General features: G+C 38.9%; 3 gene segments (V, D, J or C); 2 read left to right on the top strand and 1 right to left on the bottom strand.

Moving 5' to 3' along the window:
- LOC100695241 (Ig kappa chain V-III region CBPC 101-like) overlaps window positions 1–20,195 on the bottom strand; it is a 201,447-nt gene that overhangs the window by 126,800 nt on the left and 54,452 nt on the right.
- LOC109196608 (Ig kappa-b4 chain C region-like) lies at window positions 376–1,516 on the top strand. The segment is given in 2 exon segments: window positions 376–430; window positions 1,119–1,516. A coding segment is annotated over 1 exon segment (264 nt).
- Window positions 7,472–18,723, top strand: LOC102076364 (Ig kappa-b4 chain C region-like). The segment is given in 2 exon segments: window positions 7,472–7,622; window positions 18,272–18,723. Coding segments are annotated over 2 exon segments (462 nt in total).

The following is a 20,195-nucleotide window of genomic DNA, read 5'->3' as shown; positions in this document are numbered from 1 at the left end:
AAAAAAAAGTTATAGAAAAAAATACTGGTACACTTTCCAGAACTTAATATTTTTGTGAAATTCAAAACATAACTACATGAATCTGAAGTGTTTTTGAAGTGTTTTAGGCTGAGAATTAGTTTCAGTGTTTAGAGTTGTGAAAAAATAAGTGTCAGGTCTCAAGAGATGTATCTTTTCACATGTGGAAAGCTGTAAAATCTACATTTTGAAATCATATTCTTTAAATATTGTTGTAATGGGCTTTATTTGTTTTAATTACACTATTATAATATTATTACATTATACAAACAGTGAATTATTTTGTTGAGTTTGTTTGTTTCAGAGTCAGAGAGCCGTGTCTCTCTACAGTCAGAGGTTTTTGTACGGCGCCTCAATGAGTTTGTATCACTGTGGTACACGTTCGGTGGAGGAACCAGACTGAATGTTGGAAGTAAGTTAATTAAATTGTGTTTGTTATGAAACATTTTATCATTTTCTTTTATAACTATTTGTTAGACTGCTTAGATGAGAGAAAAGTATTTTTCTGTTTAAAATCATTTTGTTTTTGATGTTTGTCCTTTTTACTGGACTAATTCAGATGAGCTCTGCAAGTTTCTATTGTTTAATCTACATTTCTGTCATAGTAAAATATATGTAGACAAGAGTAAACTTCATCTAATGATTAGTTTGTAAATTTCCACCACATCAGCTGCTGTTTGGATGAGTTAAAGTTTGTTTTCTGATGTTTTTATCGTGTCAGATGTTTCAGATTTAGTTTGAAATCATGTGAGCTGTTCAATAACATTTCAAATCTATATGAATGAGTAGCTGCTCTGTGCTTGTGTCCACTCATTTCTTCAGTCATCCATGATTTAGACTTCTAATCATTTTAAAGCCAAACTTCTGCTGTAAATGTTTCCACATCTGCTTCTTTTATTTCCAGTGTAGTTTGAACATATTTCAGGTCAAACTGTGTGATGATTCTCTCTGTGCTGATATGCATGAGAGGTTTCTTAAAGGGAAGTGAAACAATGTGTGAGTGAATGACTGGTGGAGCAGAAAAAACACCTGACAGAAACTTCTTAACGGAGAAATTTAAATTGTGGTTCCTGTCCTCTAAGCTGATTGGTGTTTCCTAGGTGATACCCGCCCCGCCCTGAAGGTGCTGGGTCCCTCCAACAAGGAGCTGGAGAATGGGAAGGCCACGCTCATGTGTGTGGCCAACAAGGGCTTCCCCTCAGACTGGAGTCTGTCCTGGAAGACGAGCGACAGCAGTGGCAGCAGCAGCATCAGAGGGGAGGAGAGCAGGACTCCTGGAGTGCTGCAGAATGACGGCCTCTACAGCTGGAGCAGCACCCTGACGCTCACTGCAGACCAGTGGGGGAAGGTGGGCTCTGTGACCTGTGAGGCCACCCAGGGCTCCCAGACTCTGGTCTCAGAGATACTGAGGAGAGACCAGTGTTCCCAGTCCTGATGTCAATCACTGAGTCTTTCATGCTGTTTTTCTTCTGTCTCTGTTTCTTTTTGTTTGCAGATTTTTAAAAAAGCATCAAACAGTCATATTTTCATCTCATAATGACAACAATCATAGCAACAATCTCCTTTAGTTTCATCCTTTTGTGTCTGTTGTAAAGCTGATATTTCAACCTTTTAAAAGAATAAAAATGTAACGAGGAAACATGTTCTTTGACTCTGTGAGTTTAATAAATGCACATTAAAAAATAAAGATTTCAAAAGATTTATTTAGACAGACCAAAAGAAAAAATGTCAACAGAACACAGCGAGTGTAATGTGCAGTGAAAATATTTAAACATATTTTTAAACCAACATTTTTTTTATAAGATGTTGAGGTCATGTCAACCATAGATTATCTGTGTGCTCTTCATAATTTCTACTCTCAAAGCTGCTTCATGATCTATATTTTAATCTGAAAATGTTGAAAAATTATTATAATTGAAATTAAAGAGCAGGGTGTCATCTTTTAAACAGAGTTTATCTAAATAAAGTTCAAATGCAGATTTACTGAAGTTTGGTTAATGAACTATTTGGCAGTGAAACTGTGATGAAGCAACAAAGCAGAGAAGAGTCTAGAAGCTGGTGGTGGCAGAGATGAAGCAGGTGGAGACTTAGTTGAGGATCTCTAATTGTCCAGGATGAGGTGGAGATAAGGAGTCTGAGATTTAAAGCACACAAAACAGAGGCTGAGTAACTCCCAGAAGGCGGCGAGACAACAACTGGACTCAAATAATGACGACAGAATTGAGCTTGACAGTGGACATGATGTTAAAAACAGAACAAACACACAGGAATGCAGGCAGGTGAGAGACTACAGGTCTGCTTTAATCAACTTATATAGAAGTTAATCTCTTCTCGTGTTCACAGCAAAATGAGAGAAACTCACTTCACTAAACCTCTTAACACAAGAAAAAGACCACAGTCTGTCAGGAGGACACTTGCTGGTTTTACATCTGACAGAGACAGTCTGTCCTGGAACAAAAGACTGAGTCAGCACTTTTTCTCCCAGTTAATAATAAAGAATATCAGAGTTATTGAAGTTACAGGTTTCATGTTTCATGCTTCATGCACGACATACTCAGTGTTGGTTTTTGCCCAGTTTAGGTATTTGTGTCTCAGTTTTCTCTTTGTTTTGTTTTGTATTTTTCATGCAGTCTCAATGAACGCCTCGCTTTCTGGTAAATTCCATCCTGTTTCCACGTGTCTGATTTTGGGTCCTCTCACCCTTCGCTCCACACAATCTGCTGCTGCAGATCGTGACATTATTTGAATTATTCATTCTTTTTGTTAAAGCCTTTATTAGTTTATTAGTTTCACTATTTGACCTGTCCAGGGTGTACCCTGCCTCTGACCTTAAGACAGCTGGAATAGGATGGGATGCATGTATAGTTTCATTATTATCATTATTGTCAGATCATCAGCATGTGATAATGTGGATATAATACCAAAATAGTAAAATGCCTTCTTATTTTGCATTTATTTATTACAGTTTTTTAATTTTTGATTTCAGACAACCAAATTGCACGATTAAGAAGAAAGCTGTGTTTCTTTACAGTCAGAGGTTTTAGCTCAATCTCCATGATGATACAAACTCTTTTCTTTCAGGAACCAGACTGGATGTCTGGAAATAAATCAATTTTAAATTAGTATTTTAAACAATACTTTGTCCTTCTGTTTTTGTTTTAGCATGCTGAAAATATGTTTTAAAAAAATGTCCTGTTTAGAAGCGGACATGTCACAGTGCTGGATCTGTGACCCAGTGTTTTGTGTTTGTTGGTTAATTTATATTCTTTGATGACTTTTATTCATGGTTTTGGTTATCTTTTTTTCTTAAGTTCTTAGTGATCCTAGTTCTCCCTCCCTCAGTGTTGATCTCAAGCCTGTGTATAAGCTCTTGTCTCCGTGTTTATTGTTCCCTCTGTTGCACAGGCAGTCATGTCTCCATGTCTCAGTGTCTAGTGTCTGTCTCTGTTTTTGTTCCCCCAGTCACAGTGTCTTTTCTGCATCTAAATATTTGTCATGCTTCCTGTTTTATTTTGATAGTCCTTGTCCTGTGTTCAGTTTTCAGTTTTGCTTCCCCTTGGTCTCCTTATGTGTGATTATTTCCATCTGTGCTCTCCTCCTGTGTGTCATTCCCTTGTTACTCCCTTGTGTATTTAAGCCCTGTGTTTTCCTCTGCCTGTTGTCGTGTTGTCCCATGTGCTGTAAGTTTCTCCATGTTTCTGTCCATCATTCCTAGTTCCATGCTCCTTATTTCCTAGTGTTCCTGTCTTTCGTCCCCCAGTGTCTAGTTCTTAGTTTCCATGTTCAAGTTTTGGTTTGTTTTTCGTAAATGTTTATTTTGTGCATTATTTCCCAACAAATAAAGCTGCCTCTTTAAATTTGTTTCCGTGTAAGAATCCTGAATCCATGAACCTTCATCCTGCCTGCCATACGGCAAACATGACAGGACATTGAATAAAAAACATTAGTATACACCAGGGGTGGGCAATTCCAGGCCCCGAGGGCCGGTGTCCTGCAGGTTTTAGATCTCACCTTGGGTCAACACACCTGAATCACATGATTAGATCATTACCAGGCCTCTGGAGAACTTCAGGACATGTTGAGGAGCTAATTTAGCCATTTAAATCAGCTGTGTTGGTTCAAGGACACATCTAAAACCTGCAGGGACACCGGCCCTCGAGGCCTGGAGTTGCCCACCCCTGGTATACACAGAGTCAGCCAGATGTAGAAGTGTGATGTGATGGTGTTTTAACCTGAGTGAGCACTTAATTAAATTATTCACAATATCCATATCCATTTCATCTTTCCAGGATATCAGTGTATTTAAACTTTTAGCATCCGAGAGCCTGAAAGCTATAAATATAATGAAAATAAAATGAGAAAATTTAAAAACTTGACTGGAAAAGTTTGAGGTCAGACATGAATACAGTTTATTCTAACTTTTACTTTTACCACTTTGCTTCAGTTTAGTTAATTTTATATCTAAATGTTTACAAATTGCATTTAATTCCTGTTTGAATCATGATATTAAAATGGGAAAGAGAGACATTGTCCTGGTAATTTGATGTTTTTGTGTTTCTTTTTAAATTCTTAAATGGTTTTGTCCTGCCTTACCTCTGAGCTACTTTACTCAAATACTCCTGTACAGAAACATATTATTAATATATGTTGTTTAATCCTGTCATGTCTGGCAGTTTATGCAATCTGAATTATGATCTGAATGCATTGTGGTGCTGAAAACATTTTGCTTTTCCAAGATCAGCTCTATAGGTTCTCTATGGTTCCTCTTGTTTCCTCTGCCTGTTGTCGTGTTGTCCAACAATGTGTCACCAACTGCTGCACCTGTAAGAAAAAACAAAGGGAACAAAAACATACAGCACCTGGAACACAAAGATATGAAAATGCACAGATACATAAATCTTTTTGTGGTGTGTGTCATTGTCACAAAAGGTAGACAATAATGAGGGCAGGGAGGTGCAATAATGCCCTCCTGGGTGTCAGAGGCAGACAGCGATAGATCCAGGAGATTCAGGCCAGCTGGAGCCCACAGCAGGAGAAGGAGGAAGGCCCCAGATGGGGCACCCAGAGCCAAAGGGTGAGAGTCTCAGAGAACCAGAGGCAACAGGCATCAGTCGGATGTCCTGGCACGAGCCGAGAACAGTGCCCAAGGACCACCTGGCACGAGGAAGATTTTTAGAGTTTGAAAAGTGGAATGAGAGGCAGAGTCTTCAGCTCAGAGAAGATCAGCTTCCAAGTCAAAGTCATGAATCACAATCACCCACAAATCTGTTTATTGATACCAAATACAGTTACAATGTATTCATTGTATACTCTGATTACATTGTATAAAGAGTTAAATGCATGTTTATTACTGCTTCTATTAATAGTGTTGTTATGAGTGGTTATGATGCTGTTTAAGGTAAATCTGGAGGAAATCCATCAGTCTCTGCAGCAGTCAGTTCAGCTCTTATTCAGTCTGAGGTAAAATAATATTAAAATGTGTAAACACATCTGTGCTGAGATAACTCTGAACTCTAAACTTATTTGTTTTCTATCATGAAGGAACGTCTGTGAGAAGTAATGTGGATTTTCTGTAGCTCCTTATTTATTCATGTTGCTTTAAAATTTAAGACTTAAGAGTCAAACTAATAAAATCATTTCACTTTGATAAGGACAAATCATGCTGAAGAACTGAACATAATTTATTGGAGCACAGAGTTTGATAAAACAAAAAAAAGATTTCAAAGTTATGCTCTGATAAAGCAATTAACAAAGTGGAGTCTAGGCAATGATGGGAAAGAGGAAATGAATGCTGGATTCAAAAGTTTACTATTTAAATTTCTACAGCAGCTAATTAATAAATACTAAATAAATAAATACTTAATAAACTACTGATGTTTTCTGTGTGTTCAAAATATTTGGTGTTCTTTTAATTTACAGCAATACACTAAATGTTAATGCTGTGTGTGTGTGTGTGTGTGTGTGTGTGTGTGTGCGTGTGTGTGTGTGTGTCCTCAGTGAACTGTATCAGTCTCTGCAGTATCTTCCAGCTGCAGCAGTCAGTTCAGTTTCTGTTCAGTCTGACTGAGGGAGGTTTTTGTACGACTGATTTTCACTGTGTGAACACACGTTGACTGTTGATCTCATGATAACTCTGACAGTAATAAACTGCTGCATCTTCAGCCTGGACTCCACTGATGGTCAGAGTGAAGTCAGAGTTCCATCCACTGCCTGTAAAACGAGCTGGAATCCCTGAATCTCTTCTGCTAGCATAGTAAATGAGGAGTTTAGGAACTCCCCCATCTTTCTGCTGGAACCAGGCTAAAAAGTGAGTCCTGCCAGAAACATAAACATTCTGACTGGTCCTACACTTGATGCTCACAGATCCTCCCACAGCAGAGCTCACTGCTCCAGACTGAGTCACTGTGATCTGTCCTCTGGACTCTGAGGATACAGAGACAAAAACATAAAGCAGCTTCATGGTTTTGTGGGCTTCATTTCAGAGGGACAGATGTTGATAGAGGAGAGGAGTTTGATTCTCTGGACTTTACCTGTGAAGCAGCAGCAGAGGAGAGTCCAGATGAGGACGCAGATCAAAGTCATGTTTTTGATGAGGAGGATTTCTGTGGCTTCTGTTGTGATGAAGGACAGCTGTCAGTCATCCAGTGTTCAACTCTCAGGACTATAAACTCTCCCAGAGCACTGGAGCATGGTGCTGCTGATGCAAAGTGCCTCTCTATGGAAATGATCAGACTGACTCACACAGGGAGTTGGGCTGATGTGATGATGTTGTTTGTTATAAATAAGGAATTTTTCAAAACATATTTAGAGTTTTAGTGGATCCATATACACAGATAAAAAAAAACAACTGAACTCTCAGACTTCTAAATTATAAGGATCTAATGGGTTTCATAAGCTGTGGGGAGCTTTGTTTCTTCATTAGTCTGTGAGATTTCTTTTATCCTGTGATAAAGCATTTGTATCCTGATAGTACCGGTTTCTTCTAGGATGAAAATGCCAGAATTTTAAGAGCACAAATGCTCACTGAGTGCTTGAATGAGGATGACAATGATGTTCTTCATATGTTTTGTCATTCACAGCCACAGGATTGCAAGACAGATGAAATCTGGTGAGATTTCTGGAAATCTCTGGGAGATTTTTTCACCAGTGACTGTGATGTCATGATTTCATGATGTTGAAGCTCTTCTCCACCATTGTTAAACGAAAAATGAAGAAATATGTTTTATACATGTTTTATTGAAAGGAACAATGGTTTTCATCCTTCCAGTAGAGCAAAATTCACTTTTTGTCATTGGAGTTTGCCAGAAGATTACAGGGGATATAAAAATACTTCTAGCTTTATGCATATATGTGCACCTGCAAATAACTCCACTAACAAAATTTAAAAAAAAAAAAAAAATATATTGTTTTTAAAATTGTGTTCTTTAAATTTGATTTCATGTTGGCCGACAAACTGGACAAACAGTGAATGATTTTGTTGAGTTTGTTTGTTTCAGAGTCAGAGAGCCGTGTCTCTCTACAGTCAGAGGTTTTTGTACGGCAGCTCAATGAGTTTGTATCACTGTGGTTGACTTTTGGTGGAGGAACCAGACTGGATGTTAACTGTAAGTATGTTTAACTGTTTTATGAAAGTAAATTACATATATTCAGTTTCATTTCATGATCCTAGACATTACTGCTTTCAAACAATATGAATTATATATAAATTAATATATGAAGTATGAACTGGTTATTTAATGACTTCAGACAAACTAAATGTTTGACATTTTCTGTCTCTGGAAGTAACTGCAAATTATTTGTCATCCATTTATCTTGATCTGTCAAAAAGATTTCAATTAATAATTACATATTTAACAGATTTATAGAGTTTTTAATTTCTACTTCAGTCCAGTTAATACTTATCTTTCTCAAAAAGAGCAGAACGTATTTTTTGTTAGTTCTTTTTCTGTTTCACATATTTAGTTGTTGAAAGTAAGAATAAGAAAATGTGGGTAGTTTGATCAGAGGTAGTTTGTTTTGTTAACTGTTAAACTAATAATGAGTTTATAGACGGGGATATATTAAAATACAACACAATGTTTTAGCTTGTTTGTCTTTAGTACTGAAACTCGTCTGTTGCCATGGTTCAGCAGTGATGCTTGTCTGTTTCCATGGTTACCGAGCTCAGAGAGGGAAGTGAAACACTGAAGACCAGTTTCATGTGAACTGTCAACTTCTTTAAAATGTATTTTCTTTCTCTCTCTGCAGTGGGTTTAGTCCGCCCCTCCCTGACAGTACTGACCCCCTCCAGTAACGATGAGCTGAAACAGGGGAAGGCCACACTCATGTGTCTGGCAAATAAAGGCTTTCCTTCAAACTGGACTATGTCCTGGAAGGTGGATGGAAGAAGCAGCAGTGACGGGGAGGAGAGCAGGAGCCCTGGGGCGCTGCAGAGTGACGGCCACTACAGCTGGAGCAGCACCCTGAAGCTCTCTACATACCAGTGGATGAAGGTGGGCTCTGTGACCTGTGAGGCCACCCAGGGCTCCCAGACTCTGGTCTTAGAGATACTGAGCAGAGATCAGTGTTCACATTTGTGACCTGACTCACTGAGACTCTGCTGCTGCCCTCAGTCTGTTCTCTCTCTGTCTCTGTTTCACTCTGATTTCAAATGTCATGTTTTACTGCTTGTAGTATTGCTAATGATTTTAAAAAATAACAATAAAATAATCTTCAAATGGTGATTTTCATGTGTTTCAATTTAACTGTGTGTCTGTCAGATAACCATCCTGAGGTTTCAGTAAGGATGTTTCCACAGATCAGCACATCTGTCTCTGACACACATTTATGACACTCACATGTGCTGCATCACTTTACATCAAATTCTTGACTGTAGTTATTTATAAAAACTGACGAATAACAGAGAAAAATGAATTGCATCCACCAGCTTTACCCAGGTATGAGTAGTTTCTTTGTTGTAGTTTCCATCATGTATGACTGTGACGGCTTCCTCTGTTGGCTGCAACAGAAACAGTAAAAGATCACGACGAGTTTCTGTAACCAGTATTTGACTAATGATGACACACTTCCCCGTTTTCTTCAGTCAAAGACAGACTTTAGAAAAGATGAAACTAAACAGGAGATATAAACAGTGTGCAGCCCGTCATGAGGTGGGACACCTGGTCATCTTACTTATCTGCTCTTATTCAAGTGTATTGGGTACAAAATTGTGCATTCTTTATTTATTTATTACACAAAGGCATGAAAATTAATTTAAAAAAGAGGCTTTTGTGCATCTAGTGTCATTTTTATTTAAAACTTTTGTGGGGCAATTCTGTCCATTTATCCATCCAATCATCGTCTTCTGATAAGGACAAAGTGGTGGGTTGTGGTGTCAGCAGACTAAAGATACATCCTGGACTCTGTTGATGGTCAAAGTCTTTGTTTGGTCCACTGCCTGGAGTTCCTGATACTCGAGTTCTAGACAGATAAATGAGAGTTTGGGATTCTCTCCGTCTCTGTCTTGGTCACAGTATAAAGAGAGGTAGGAGTGATGAAGATAAACATTCTGACTGATTGTACGCTTGATGGTGGCAGATCATCCCAGAGTACAGGTCACTGCTCCAGGTTGAGTCACAGTGACCTCGGGCTTGGACGGGAATAAGAGAGTCAGTGACATCATCATTGTGCTGCTGGTGTGTGAGTGGCTGTGAAAGGCCTGGACAGCCACTGATCAACACTGGCCTCTTAACAGCTGTGAGCAGAGAGGCAGGACACATATGCAAACACACAGAGTCAGTCAGCTGCAGCTGTTTACAGCTCAGTGCTGAGAGCATCACAATACATATTTACATTATTTACAATTTGATATTTTGATTAGATTAACCAATGAGCTCAAGGATTAAAAAGAGAGATAAAGATAAAGTGGACTAATTCATCTAATTGTATTTTTATGTGATTGACCTTTGACCTTTGAATTTGTGGATTTATTTTAAACAATGTCAAACCTGGGGTCCGTTCTTCGTACCTCGCTAAGTAAGTTAGCCGGATTTGATTGTTGACGATTTGGCGTGATCTTGGATCATTCGGTTCTCCGAAGCTCATCTGGGACTTGCTGTCATAGCAACAGATCCGTAAGCGTAAACCTGCTCGGGAGCAGGTTTACTTTATGTAAACAGGATTAGATCGCGGCCACTCAGGTATGTCCGCTGCAGTTATATGAAAGCAACAGCGATATTTCGCCACTGTTTTACCATAAATAAATATTATCAATGTAACTAAAGATAATGTATTTGATGCTTTTATTGATTTCATACAGATACATACAGGTCATTTCCGAAAAAAAGGGAAATGTACTATTAATCATTCTATTACATGTAGTAGATCATGTCAGATGTAATTCATATTTTAGAGTAGTAATAGTAAATTACTACGTGCAATCAAGATGAGAGACCACGACTATAAAAGCGAAGGTGGATTTGGGAAGTCTGTCGCAGCCATGTCCTGTCCGTTTGTACGCGAGCAAGGAAGGTGCAAGATTGATAAGGAGAGTTTACAGAATTTAGCGTATATTGCGGGATAGACAGGATCCTTTAGCTCAGCGCGACGGTGTGCTCATAGAGAGATATCGATTCTCCCGTGAGGGTATTATTTACTTTCTCTCTCTCTCTCTCTCTCTCTCTCTCTCATATATATATATATACTTACTGTACTGTATATACTTACTCCCGACTTACTGTGCATGCTTCAGTCACCCCTTGCATGGGAACAGGTAAAAGTGATGGAGTGTTATGTCTAACTACACACAAAAAAACCCACGATGTCAATAAATGTCACAGTACAAAAAGCCGGGGTGTGACGAGGGGGTGCAGGACCACCACCTGTCTTTATTTGCTCTGCCCTTTTCTTGGTTGCTGTTATAAACAAACAAACAGATTATTCCAGGGTCTCTTGTCATAGACTAAAAGCAATATAAGTGATAAATATTACCATTCTGTGGAATATTCTTATATTTCACTTTTACTTGTTCCCATGTTCTAGTGGGTCCTGTTGTGGCTCTAATGTGAAAGAGGATATGATGTAATATAATATAATGTGGTATAATATAATATCACATGATATAATGTAATATCATGGATCACTTACGAGTTTAATTTGTCAGCAACTTTCTGCCAGCCCTCTCTCCTTGCTTTTGCAGCCTTTGCAGTGTTCCCCTGCGTTTTAATTAAACTCTGAAACTCCTGATATCCCTCAATCAAGAGTTCTTGGTCTGCTGCCGTGAAATACTGAGCGCGCTCCTTCGACATCTTCGCCGACCAATCAAAGGGTTACCGATCAATGTTTCTACTATCGATGCGTAGCACCTTTTAAGCCACCCAGTGATCTCAGATTACTTCATCCAGCTATACTAATCGTCAACAACAGGTGTGTTCGGAGAACCGGATTAGCGAGCTCAAAGTTAGCGCGATGATTTGATCTTGGATGTGTCATTTGATCTTGGATGTAGTAAGCGAGGTACGAAGAACGGACCCCTGATGTCAGTGTTTGTGTTTTTATCTTTAGTACTGAAACCTTCTGTTGCCATGGTTCAGTAGTGATGACTGTCTGTTGCCATAGTTACTGAGCTCAGAGTGGAAATGAAAGATCAGCAGAGTTGAAACTTCTTCTACTGAAATCCACAGCTGGCAGTCCTTCTCTGAGCAGTGGTTGGAGCTGCAGCAGGTGAAGGTCATGCTCGTGTCTGACCAACAAGGTCTTCTCCTCAGACTGGAGTCTGTCCTGGAAGATCATCGTAGCATCAATGCTAACTTCTAAAGTGTTTCTGTTTGAGTGCAGCTGTTGGTCAGAAGTCAGTCTCACACTGATTCCCACTGAAATGATCAGAAACTCCAGACTGTTGGTTTGATACATGAAGAGATTAATATTAATATTAATATTAATATTAATATTAAAAACAACTTCCTGTTTAACACTGTGTGGTCATCACTGAAGACCAAAGCTAACCCTAACTCTTTATCTTAACTCTAACACTTTATCAGAATCTGTGATTTTTGCAGTCAGTGAACAAAAAGAATGAACACAAATGACAAACATCAAAATATAATCCTGAGACCACCAAACATCAACTCACATCTATAAATCATTTCCATAAAAGTTATGAACAGAATTGGTGAAAAGGTTCAGCCTATCAGGAATGAGTCTGCAGTAATGTGAGGAAAACTCTGAACAGCCCATCAAACCGAACTGGACTGGAACTGGAACCTTGCCAAAGATTTAGAATGACTAAGAGTGCTGCATAAACACATAGTGAGTGAAAAATTATCTGAAGAAAAAAACACTCAATGCACCATGGGAATCCACAACAGCCAGGAAGTTTTTAAGCCTAATCTTAAAATCCAAACTGGAAGCTGGGTCCACAGAAAAAGGGGCCTGAAAACTATTTTAAATGCAATTTTGGATTTAACAAGGAGCTACTAAAGAGAAGCTAATATGGAAGAAATATGCTCTCTCTCTCTTTTTAGTCCCTGTCAGTATTCTTGTTACAGCATTTGGATTAACTGAAGGCTTTTTAGGGAGTGTTTAGGACATCCTCATAACAATGAATTACAGTAGTCCAGCGTGGAAGTAATAAATGCATGAACTAGTTTTTCAGTATCATTCGGAGATAAGATGTTTTTAACTTTCAAGAGATTGCACAAATGGAGGAAAACAGTCCAGAGGCCATAAGAAGATCATTTGTAACCTTCACTAAAGCTGTTTCTGTGCTGTGATGAGCTCTGAAACCTGACTGAAACTCTTCAAATAAGCCATTCCTCTGCAGATGATCTGTTAGCTGTTTGACAACTACTGGGTCTAGAGATGACTTTTTAAGTAATGGTTTAACTACTGCCAGCTCAAAGGCCTGTGGTACATAGCTGATTACTAGAAATTAGAGATGGGCGATATAAGATTTTTTCATATCACGATATGTTTTTTTCATTTCAGGCGATAACGATATATATCACGATATAAGCCAAATAACTATATTTGTAAGATTTAAATGTGCTGTTGCTCACAAGTAAAATGTGAAATAATTAGCAGCTTGTTTTAATTAAAATATTTATTTCCCATAATAGGTTCAACAGGGTAGATGTACTTAAGGAACATGAGACTTCAGTTTCAGATAAATAAAGGCAAATATTGCAAACTACACAAAAGGCAGCCGCTAAAGCGTTTAAGTTTCAAAATAGAACAAACAAAACAGACTAAATTGTCAATTCCACTTAGAAACAAAATATTAATTCTAAAAATAAATCTTAGTTCGTTTTACAGAAGAACAGACAAAATTGACTAACTTTTGTCAATATCAAATAAACTGAGAACTAAAAGGAAATTCTCAATCTCTCCTTGTTGTACAGCTTAGCTTTTCAAACAGTTTTAACAGTTACTTTAGTCTGACAAAAGCCGAATGACGAATTAGCGCTTTCAGTCAGAGATTGAGCATGCACCGCTTTATTGTATTTCCAGACTTGCTTTCGGCACAATTTACAGTGCGCGCTACTCTGTTTTTTGTCAGACTTGAAATAGCCGAAATACCTTCACACTACGGAACTTCTGTGGCCCTTCTGTTCGACAAGCTCTCCGGCATTGGAACCAGCATCTGTTTTTTCTTCGGTAACCTTCGCTCACGTTCTCGGTTGATTTTTCTCTAGTCGGCAAACTAATTTCCTTCATTACCCGGGCTGCACGGCTGCAAAAACAAATACACATGTGCGCCTTGGCGCTTGTGCTGTACGTAACAAGTCATGTGACGTGACGCTGCGGCTGTGATTGGTTCGGCTCTGCGCTACTTAATTTGGATTGGCTGTTCTTTTTTTTTTTTTAAGAGGACAAGAGAGATGAGGCCTATCGCAATAGTTTAATTTTTCTATCGAGAAAAAGTTATTTCGCAACACATATCGTTATCGTTCTATCTCCCAGCTCTACTAGAAATAGGTTGATCATAATGAAAATTGAAGAAGGTAACTGAGGACACTTTGGAACTGAACTTTATTTGGAGTTATTAAGAGTCTTTTTAATTACAGGCAGGTGTGCACCCAAGAAGATTAAACGCTGTGAATAAATCAAACGGTGTGTTCTAATCCCACTAAGTTCAGTTGCTTTATACTGACATCTAGAGCCTTAAGCCAACTGTTGTTGGAATTTGGCGCTAAATAAATGAATTGAACTGAATGGAACAGTGGGGAGGGCATCCTCTACATATAGGATGGAGCCTGCATTTGTCTGAAAGGATTAGAGAGAGGCATGGCAGAATCCAAATGCATCCTCTTGTTTTGGTTTTGACTTCACATAATCTGCAGGTACGTTTTCAGTTACAGTTTTCTGATGTGGCTCCATCCATCATTCTCCACCAGATTGTTTACTCAGCGGTAACTTGGTTCTTCGAGGTTTCTAGTTGTTTCCTTGTGACGAGAGTTGTCTTCTCTCTGTTTCCAGTCTGTCATAACTCAGTTCAAGTATTCTCTGCTTACCTGTTCGGCTCATCTGGTCACCTGATGCTGCTTTTCACTTCCTCCTGCACTGATCTGGACTCCGCTCCTTGAGTGGAGTTTTTTTAGTGGTAACAATCCCAGATTTGTGTGTTTGATGATGGCAAAGATTCCTATGTTTACTTTTATTTATAAGTGAGGAAACTGGCAGTTATTGTTGGTCAGATCAACTTGAACACATGTGAGAGGCTTCTTTAGTTTGTTTTATTGAAAACAGTGTTTGACTGCTGCTTTCGCTGACCTGAGGTTTGTCAAATGTGTCAAACAGCTAATGACACCTGGAAGCAGGGAAATATTTGATCACAACAGAGCATCTCCAGTCTCTCTTCAGCAAGTCAAAGAGATAAAAACAGCCAAAAGGAACTGCTTCCTTTTTACAGCAATGCAGAAGGGCTCAGCTGGTGATGTAGGGTACACTGCACACACTTTGAGAATTAAATTAGTTGATGCATTTATTACTTCTAGGCTGGACTACTGTAATTCATTATTATCAGGCTGTCCTAAAAACTCCCTAAAAAGGCTTCAATTGAGCCAAAATCCTGTATGTCTCTGTTCTGTCTTCCTCTCCTTCCAACCAGTCGTGACAGATCTGCTGCAGGAGGTTTCTTCCTGTTAAAAGGGAATTTTTCCTTCCCACTGTCGCCAAGTGGTCATCTGATGTTTTTTGTTTTCCTTTAAAAAAATATTATTATAAAGTCTTTACTATACAACATATAATGCTTTCATGCTTTTTCTTTGATCTGGCACTATATAAGTACAATTTATTCAGAAATGAATGTATGAATATCTACAGATTTATTTGAATATTTTCTTGATGGGTGAGGGTAAGAAGCCACAACAATGCCTCCTCATAGTCAGAGGCAAACAGAGAAAGGCCCAGAAGACCCACAGCCCGCACTGAAGACCTGAGGCTACACACCGCAATCATAAGAGGGGTCAGAAGCAAGTTAGCAACCATGCCACATCATGTGCCATGTGCTCCAGAAGCAATAAGTAATAATAAAAACAGTGTCAGCAGCTAATGCTGGTTTTACCGTCATACTGATCTCTGTGTGTTCTCAGCCTCTCCAGTCCAATTTCAAAATGCATATTCATATTTCAAAGTCATCATCTTTTTGTTGCTGTTGGTTAAATACCCCCCCCCAGACCCCAATTTTGCTAAAAATATTATTTAGATTAGCTTGTTAGAAGACCTTTTGAGTTTGTTCTAGTTATATAAGTGTATTTGACAGTGAATCTGGCAATAATATAAGAACAGTAAGTCATTTTGGTGAGTTTGTTTGCTTCAGAGTCAGAGAAGCGTGTCTGTGGAGGGAGGTTTTTGTACGACTGTTTTTCACCGTGTGAATGAATACTGACTGTTGATGTTGTGTCTGCCCTTACAGTAATAAACTGCTGCATCTTCAGCCTGGACTCCACTGATGGTCAGAGTGAAGTCTTTGTCTGATCCACTGCCTGTAAAACGACTTGAAATACTTGATGCTCGTCGGTTTGACCAGTAAATGAGTAGTTTAGGAGGTCCCCCTTGTTTATGTTGGTACCATTCAACAGAGTCAGAATTAATGACAGTATGACTGATTTTACAATCCATGTTCACAGATCCTCCCACAGCAGAGCTCACTGCTCCAGGCTGAGTCACTGTGATCTGTCCTCTGGACTCTGAGGATACAGAGACAAAAACATAAAGCAGCTTCATGGTTTTGTGGGCTTCATTTCAGAGGGACAGATGTTGATAGAGGAGAGGAGTTTGATTCTCTGGACTTTACCTGTGAAGCAGCAGCAGAGGAGAGTCCAGATGAGGACGCAGATCAAAGTCATGTTTTTGATGAGGAGGATTTCTGTGGCTTCTGTTGTGATGAAGGACAGCTGTCAGTCATCCAGTGTTCAACTCTCAGGACTATAAACTCTCCCAGAGCACTGGAGCATGGTGCTGCTGATGCAAAGTGCCTCTCTATGGAAATGATTTGACTGACTCCAACAGGGAGTGGGATCGATCTGATGATGTGGTTTGTTATAAATAACGAATTTTTCAAAACATATTGTTATGGAAATTTAATAAACAAAGTCCACAGACACAGTGAGCAGTAGCTAACACCTTTAAATCTCAGCGCATGTGTTTTATTGAAAGGAAGAATGGTTTTGATCCTTCCAGTAGAGCTCAGAGAGTCAGAGCATGAATGCAGAGGAGGTGATAAGACACTTTATTTTGAATGATCTTTTTTGTCTCCTTCAACATTGCTTAATTTCCTTTGTATCAGCATTTATCAGTGGATCTAATGGAAATATATCTACTGTTTTTTCAGTATTTATGAGTGGTTATTTTATTTAATAAAAACACTATCCAAGGTCTTTTATATCTTAAAATCCCATAATTTACTAGAAAATGAAGGACTTATTTTTTTGAGTTCTGCAAATTTTTGCCACTCACTATGTTATTCTGAACTTTTGATTTTGTGAAACATTTAAAATAAATAAAGAGATTCTAGAAAACCTAAATATAAATGTTATAAGAATAGTATCAGCAACTGATGCTGGCTTTACTCTGATACTGGTTTCAGTACAGTTAAATAATTTTGGGTAGGAAGTTAACCCTGACCCTAACCCAGAGCAAACATGTTGTTCAGGTTATTTGTTCTTCTGTTTGATCATCATCATGATGCTTCTCTCTTTTTCAGTTTTTTGTGACATTTTACAAGAAGGTGGATTTACAATTTAGGGCCTTATTTCAAAATATCATCTTGTTTCCAAATATCTGATTATTTATTTAAAAATGTGCTAAAGTTTATTTTGGGGGTAGAATATCCTGTTTGAAAACCAGTAGATAATATTTGTCTCCTTTTAAAAGCCAGTTCTCAAAGCCAGTTTAGCTCCTCTGACTGTATGACACAAGGCTCAGTGCAGAAACCTGGGTTCACCTCCGACCCAGATCCGTTAGCTGGAATTTAAATAAATATACTGTTTATAAAACTTTGTTGTTTATATATGTTTTCATGTTGGCCGACAAACTGGACAAACAGTGAATGATTTTGTTGAGTTTGTTTGTTTCAGAGTCAGAGAGCCGTGTCTCTCTACAGTCAGAGGTTTTTGTACGGCGGCTCAATGAGTTTGTATCACTGTGGTGGACTTTTGGTGGAGGAACCAGACTGGATGTTAACTGTAAGTACGTTTAACTGTTTTATGAAAGTAAATTACTTTTATTTAGTTTCATTTCATGATCCTAGACATTACTGCTTTCAAACAATATGAATTATATATAAATGAAAATATGAAATATGAACTGGTTATTTAATGACTTCAGACAAACTAAATGTTTGACATTTTCTGTCTCTGGAAGTAACTGATAATTATTTCTCATCCATTTATCTTGATCTGTCAAAAAGATTAATTCAGTGCAGTTAATACTTATCTTTCTCAAAAAGAGCAAAACGTATTTTTTGTTAGTTCTTTTTCTGTTTCACATATTTAGTTGTTGAAAGTAAGAATAAGAAAATGTGGGTAGTTTGATCAGAGATAGTTTGTTTTGTTAACTGTTAAATTAAGAATGAGTTTATAGACGGGGATATATGAAAATACAACACAATGTTTTAACTTGTTTGTCTACTGAAACTCGTCTGTTGCCATGGTTCAGCAGTGAAGCCTGTCTGTTACCATGGTTACCAAGCTCAGAGAGGGAAGTGAAACAACTGGAGAGCAGTTCCACCCAAACTCCCAGTTTCTCTAACATCTCTCTCTCTCTCTCTCTGCAGTGGGTCGAGTCCCCCCCTCCCTGACCGTGCTGGCGCCCTCTAGTGAGGAGCTGCAGCAGGGGAAGGCTACAGTCATGTGTGTGGCCAACAAGGGCTTCCCCTCAGACTGGAGGCTGTCCTGGAAGGTGGATGGAAGAAGCAGCAGTGGAGAGGAGAGCAGGAGCCCCGGGGCGCTGCAGAATGACGGCCACTACAGCTGGAGCAGCACCCTGAGGCTCCCTGCAGACCAGTGGGAGAAGGTGGGCTCTGTGACCTGTGAGGCCACCCAGGGCTCCCACACTCCACTCTCAGAGACTCTGATGACAGACCAGTGTTCCCAGTCCTGAGCTGACTCACTGGGACTCTGATACTCTCTTTGTCCTCTTGGTCTGATTATTCTCTTTCTCTTTCTCTTTTTGTCTTGTTGTATTGCTGATGAATTTATTAGCCCAATAAAGATTTATTCAAATATTTTCATGTTTATTGCTTTCTTTACTCTTTCATGGTTTTGGAAATTTGCTGCAGGTTTGTGTCTTATGCAAAAAGGACATTTGTGTTCACTCTTACCAAATATTAATGATCCTTTTAAATCATTGATATCTATTATTGGTATTTGTGTAGTTTATGAACAAAGTTTGCAGAGGACAGAAAAATCCACCTTAAACTGTTCATCAATGGATCAATTGATGCTTATGGAATATAGGCTTTGGTACCTGACTGTACTCATTATATTTATATTATCTGCCCAAACAATTTTCTTTCATTTCATTTTGTACTTGTAATAACTCCCTGTGTAAAATTATCAGTGGTGCAGCATTAAATGATTGGCATCTTGATATATCCAACATACCAAGTAAAAGCTGTTTTATACATTTTAACTGTTAATTTATTAATTTATTTTCAATTAGGAAAAAAAGACCCAAATATTTAAACTGACTTATCTCATCTCTGTAAGCCACCCACAGCCCTTTATTGTCATTATATATAGTATAGCGAGATTAAAACACCTCTATAAAAGTGCACACGTGCTTTAGCTCATTATACAAACTATACAACAGTTTATCTATACACTTAATATAAATATAAATACACAGTACAGTATTACATGATAGAGACAGACAGGCAGAGAATTGATGATATTTCAGTGCAGATTACTTTTTGTGCAAGTTTGAGTTGAGTATGGTGATAGACTCAGGGACAGCTTCTTCCCCAAAGCTGTTTGTTCTGGCCCGTATGGATCTGAAGCGCCTGCCAGAGGGTAGTAGGTTGAAAAGATGGTAGCCGGGGTGGAGAGTGTCCTTTAAGATGTTTCTGGCGCTGCTGAGAGAACGGGAGTTGTTGATGGGAGACAAGGAGGGCAGGGGGCAGCCGATGATGTTTTGTGCTGTGTTTAGCACCCTCTGCTGTCTCTTCTTGTCTGCCTCCGTGCAGCTGGTGTGCCACACTGTCACTGCATAGGTCAGCAGGCTCTCGATGGTGGATCTGTAGAAGGTCACCAGCAGTGGGGCGTTTAATTGCTCCTTCCTGAGCACCCTTAGGAAGTGTAGCCACTGCTGGGTTGTCTTGACTAGGGCCGTGGTGTTAGCTGATGTTAGGCTCAGATGTGCCCCCGAACTAGTTTCTCAAAGCACTTGGTGATGACAGGGGTTAGTGCAATTGGACGGAAGTCATTGAGACTGGTTATGAGTGACTACAACAGTTACATGTGCTGGCATTATAACTTACCGGTATACAGAGCTGAGATCACACAAACATGTTTTCTGAAATATTGTTTTTCCTTCTTCCAGCTGCTGCTTGAGCCTTGTTGATGGTTCCAAGCTTTGAGCACAAGAATCAGTCCACTCCATAAAATGTTTCTGTTCAGTCAGATGAGCGACTGCATCATTTTGCAGCAGAGCAGCTAATCTCCAAATTTTAACTTTAAAACACCAAACCAACATCTGGC

The sequence above is a fragment of the Oreochromis niloticus genome, linkage group LG22 (genome assembly GCF_001858045.2).
Source record: "Oreochromis niloticus isolate F11D_XX linkage group LG22, O_niloticus_UMD_NMBU, whole genome shotgun sequence".
NCBI lineage: Eukaryota > Metazoa > Chordata > Actinopteri > Cichliformes > Cichlidae > Oreochromis > Oreochromis niloticus.
This window is presented reverse-complemented; position numbering and strand designations above follow the sequence as displayed.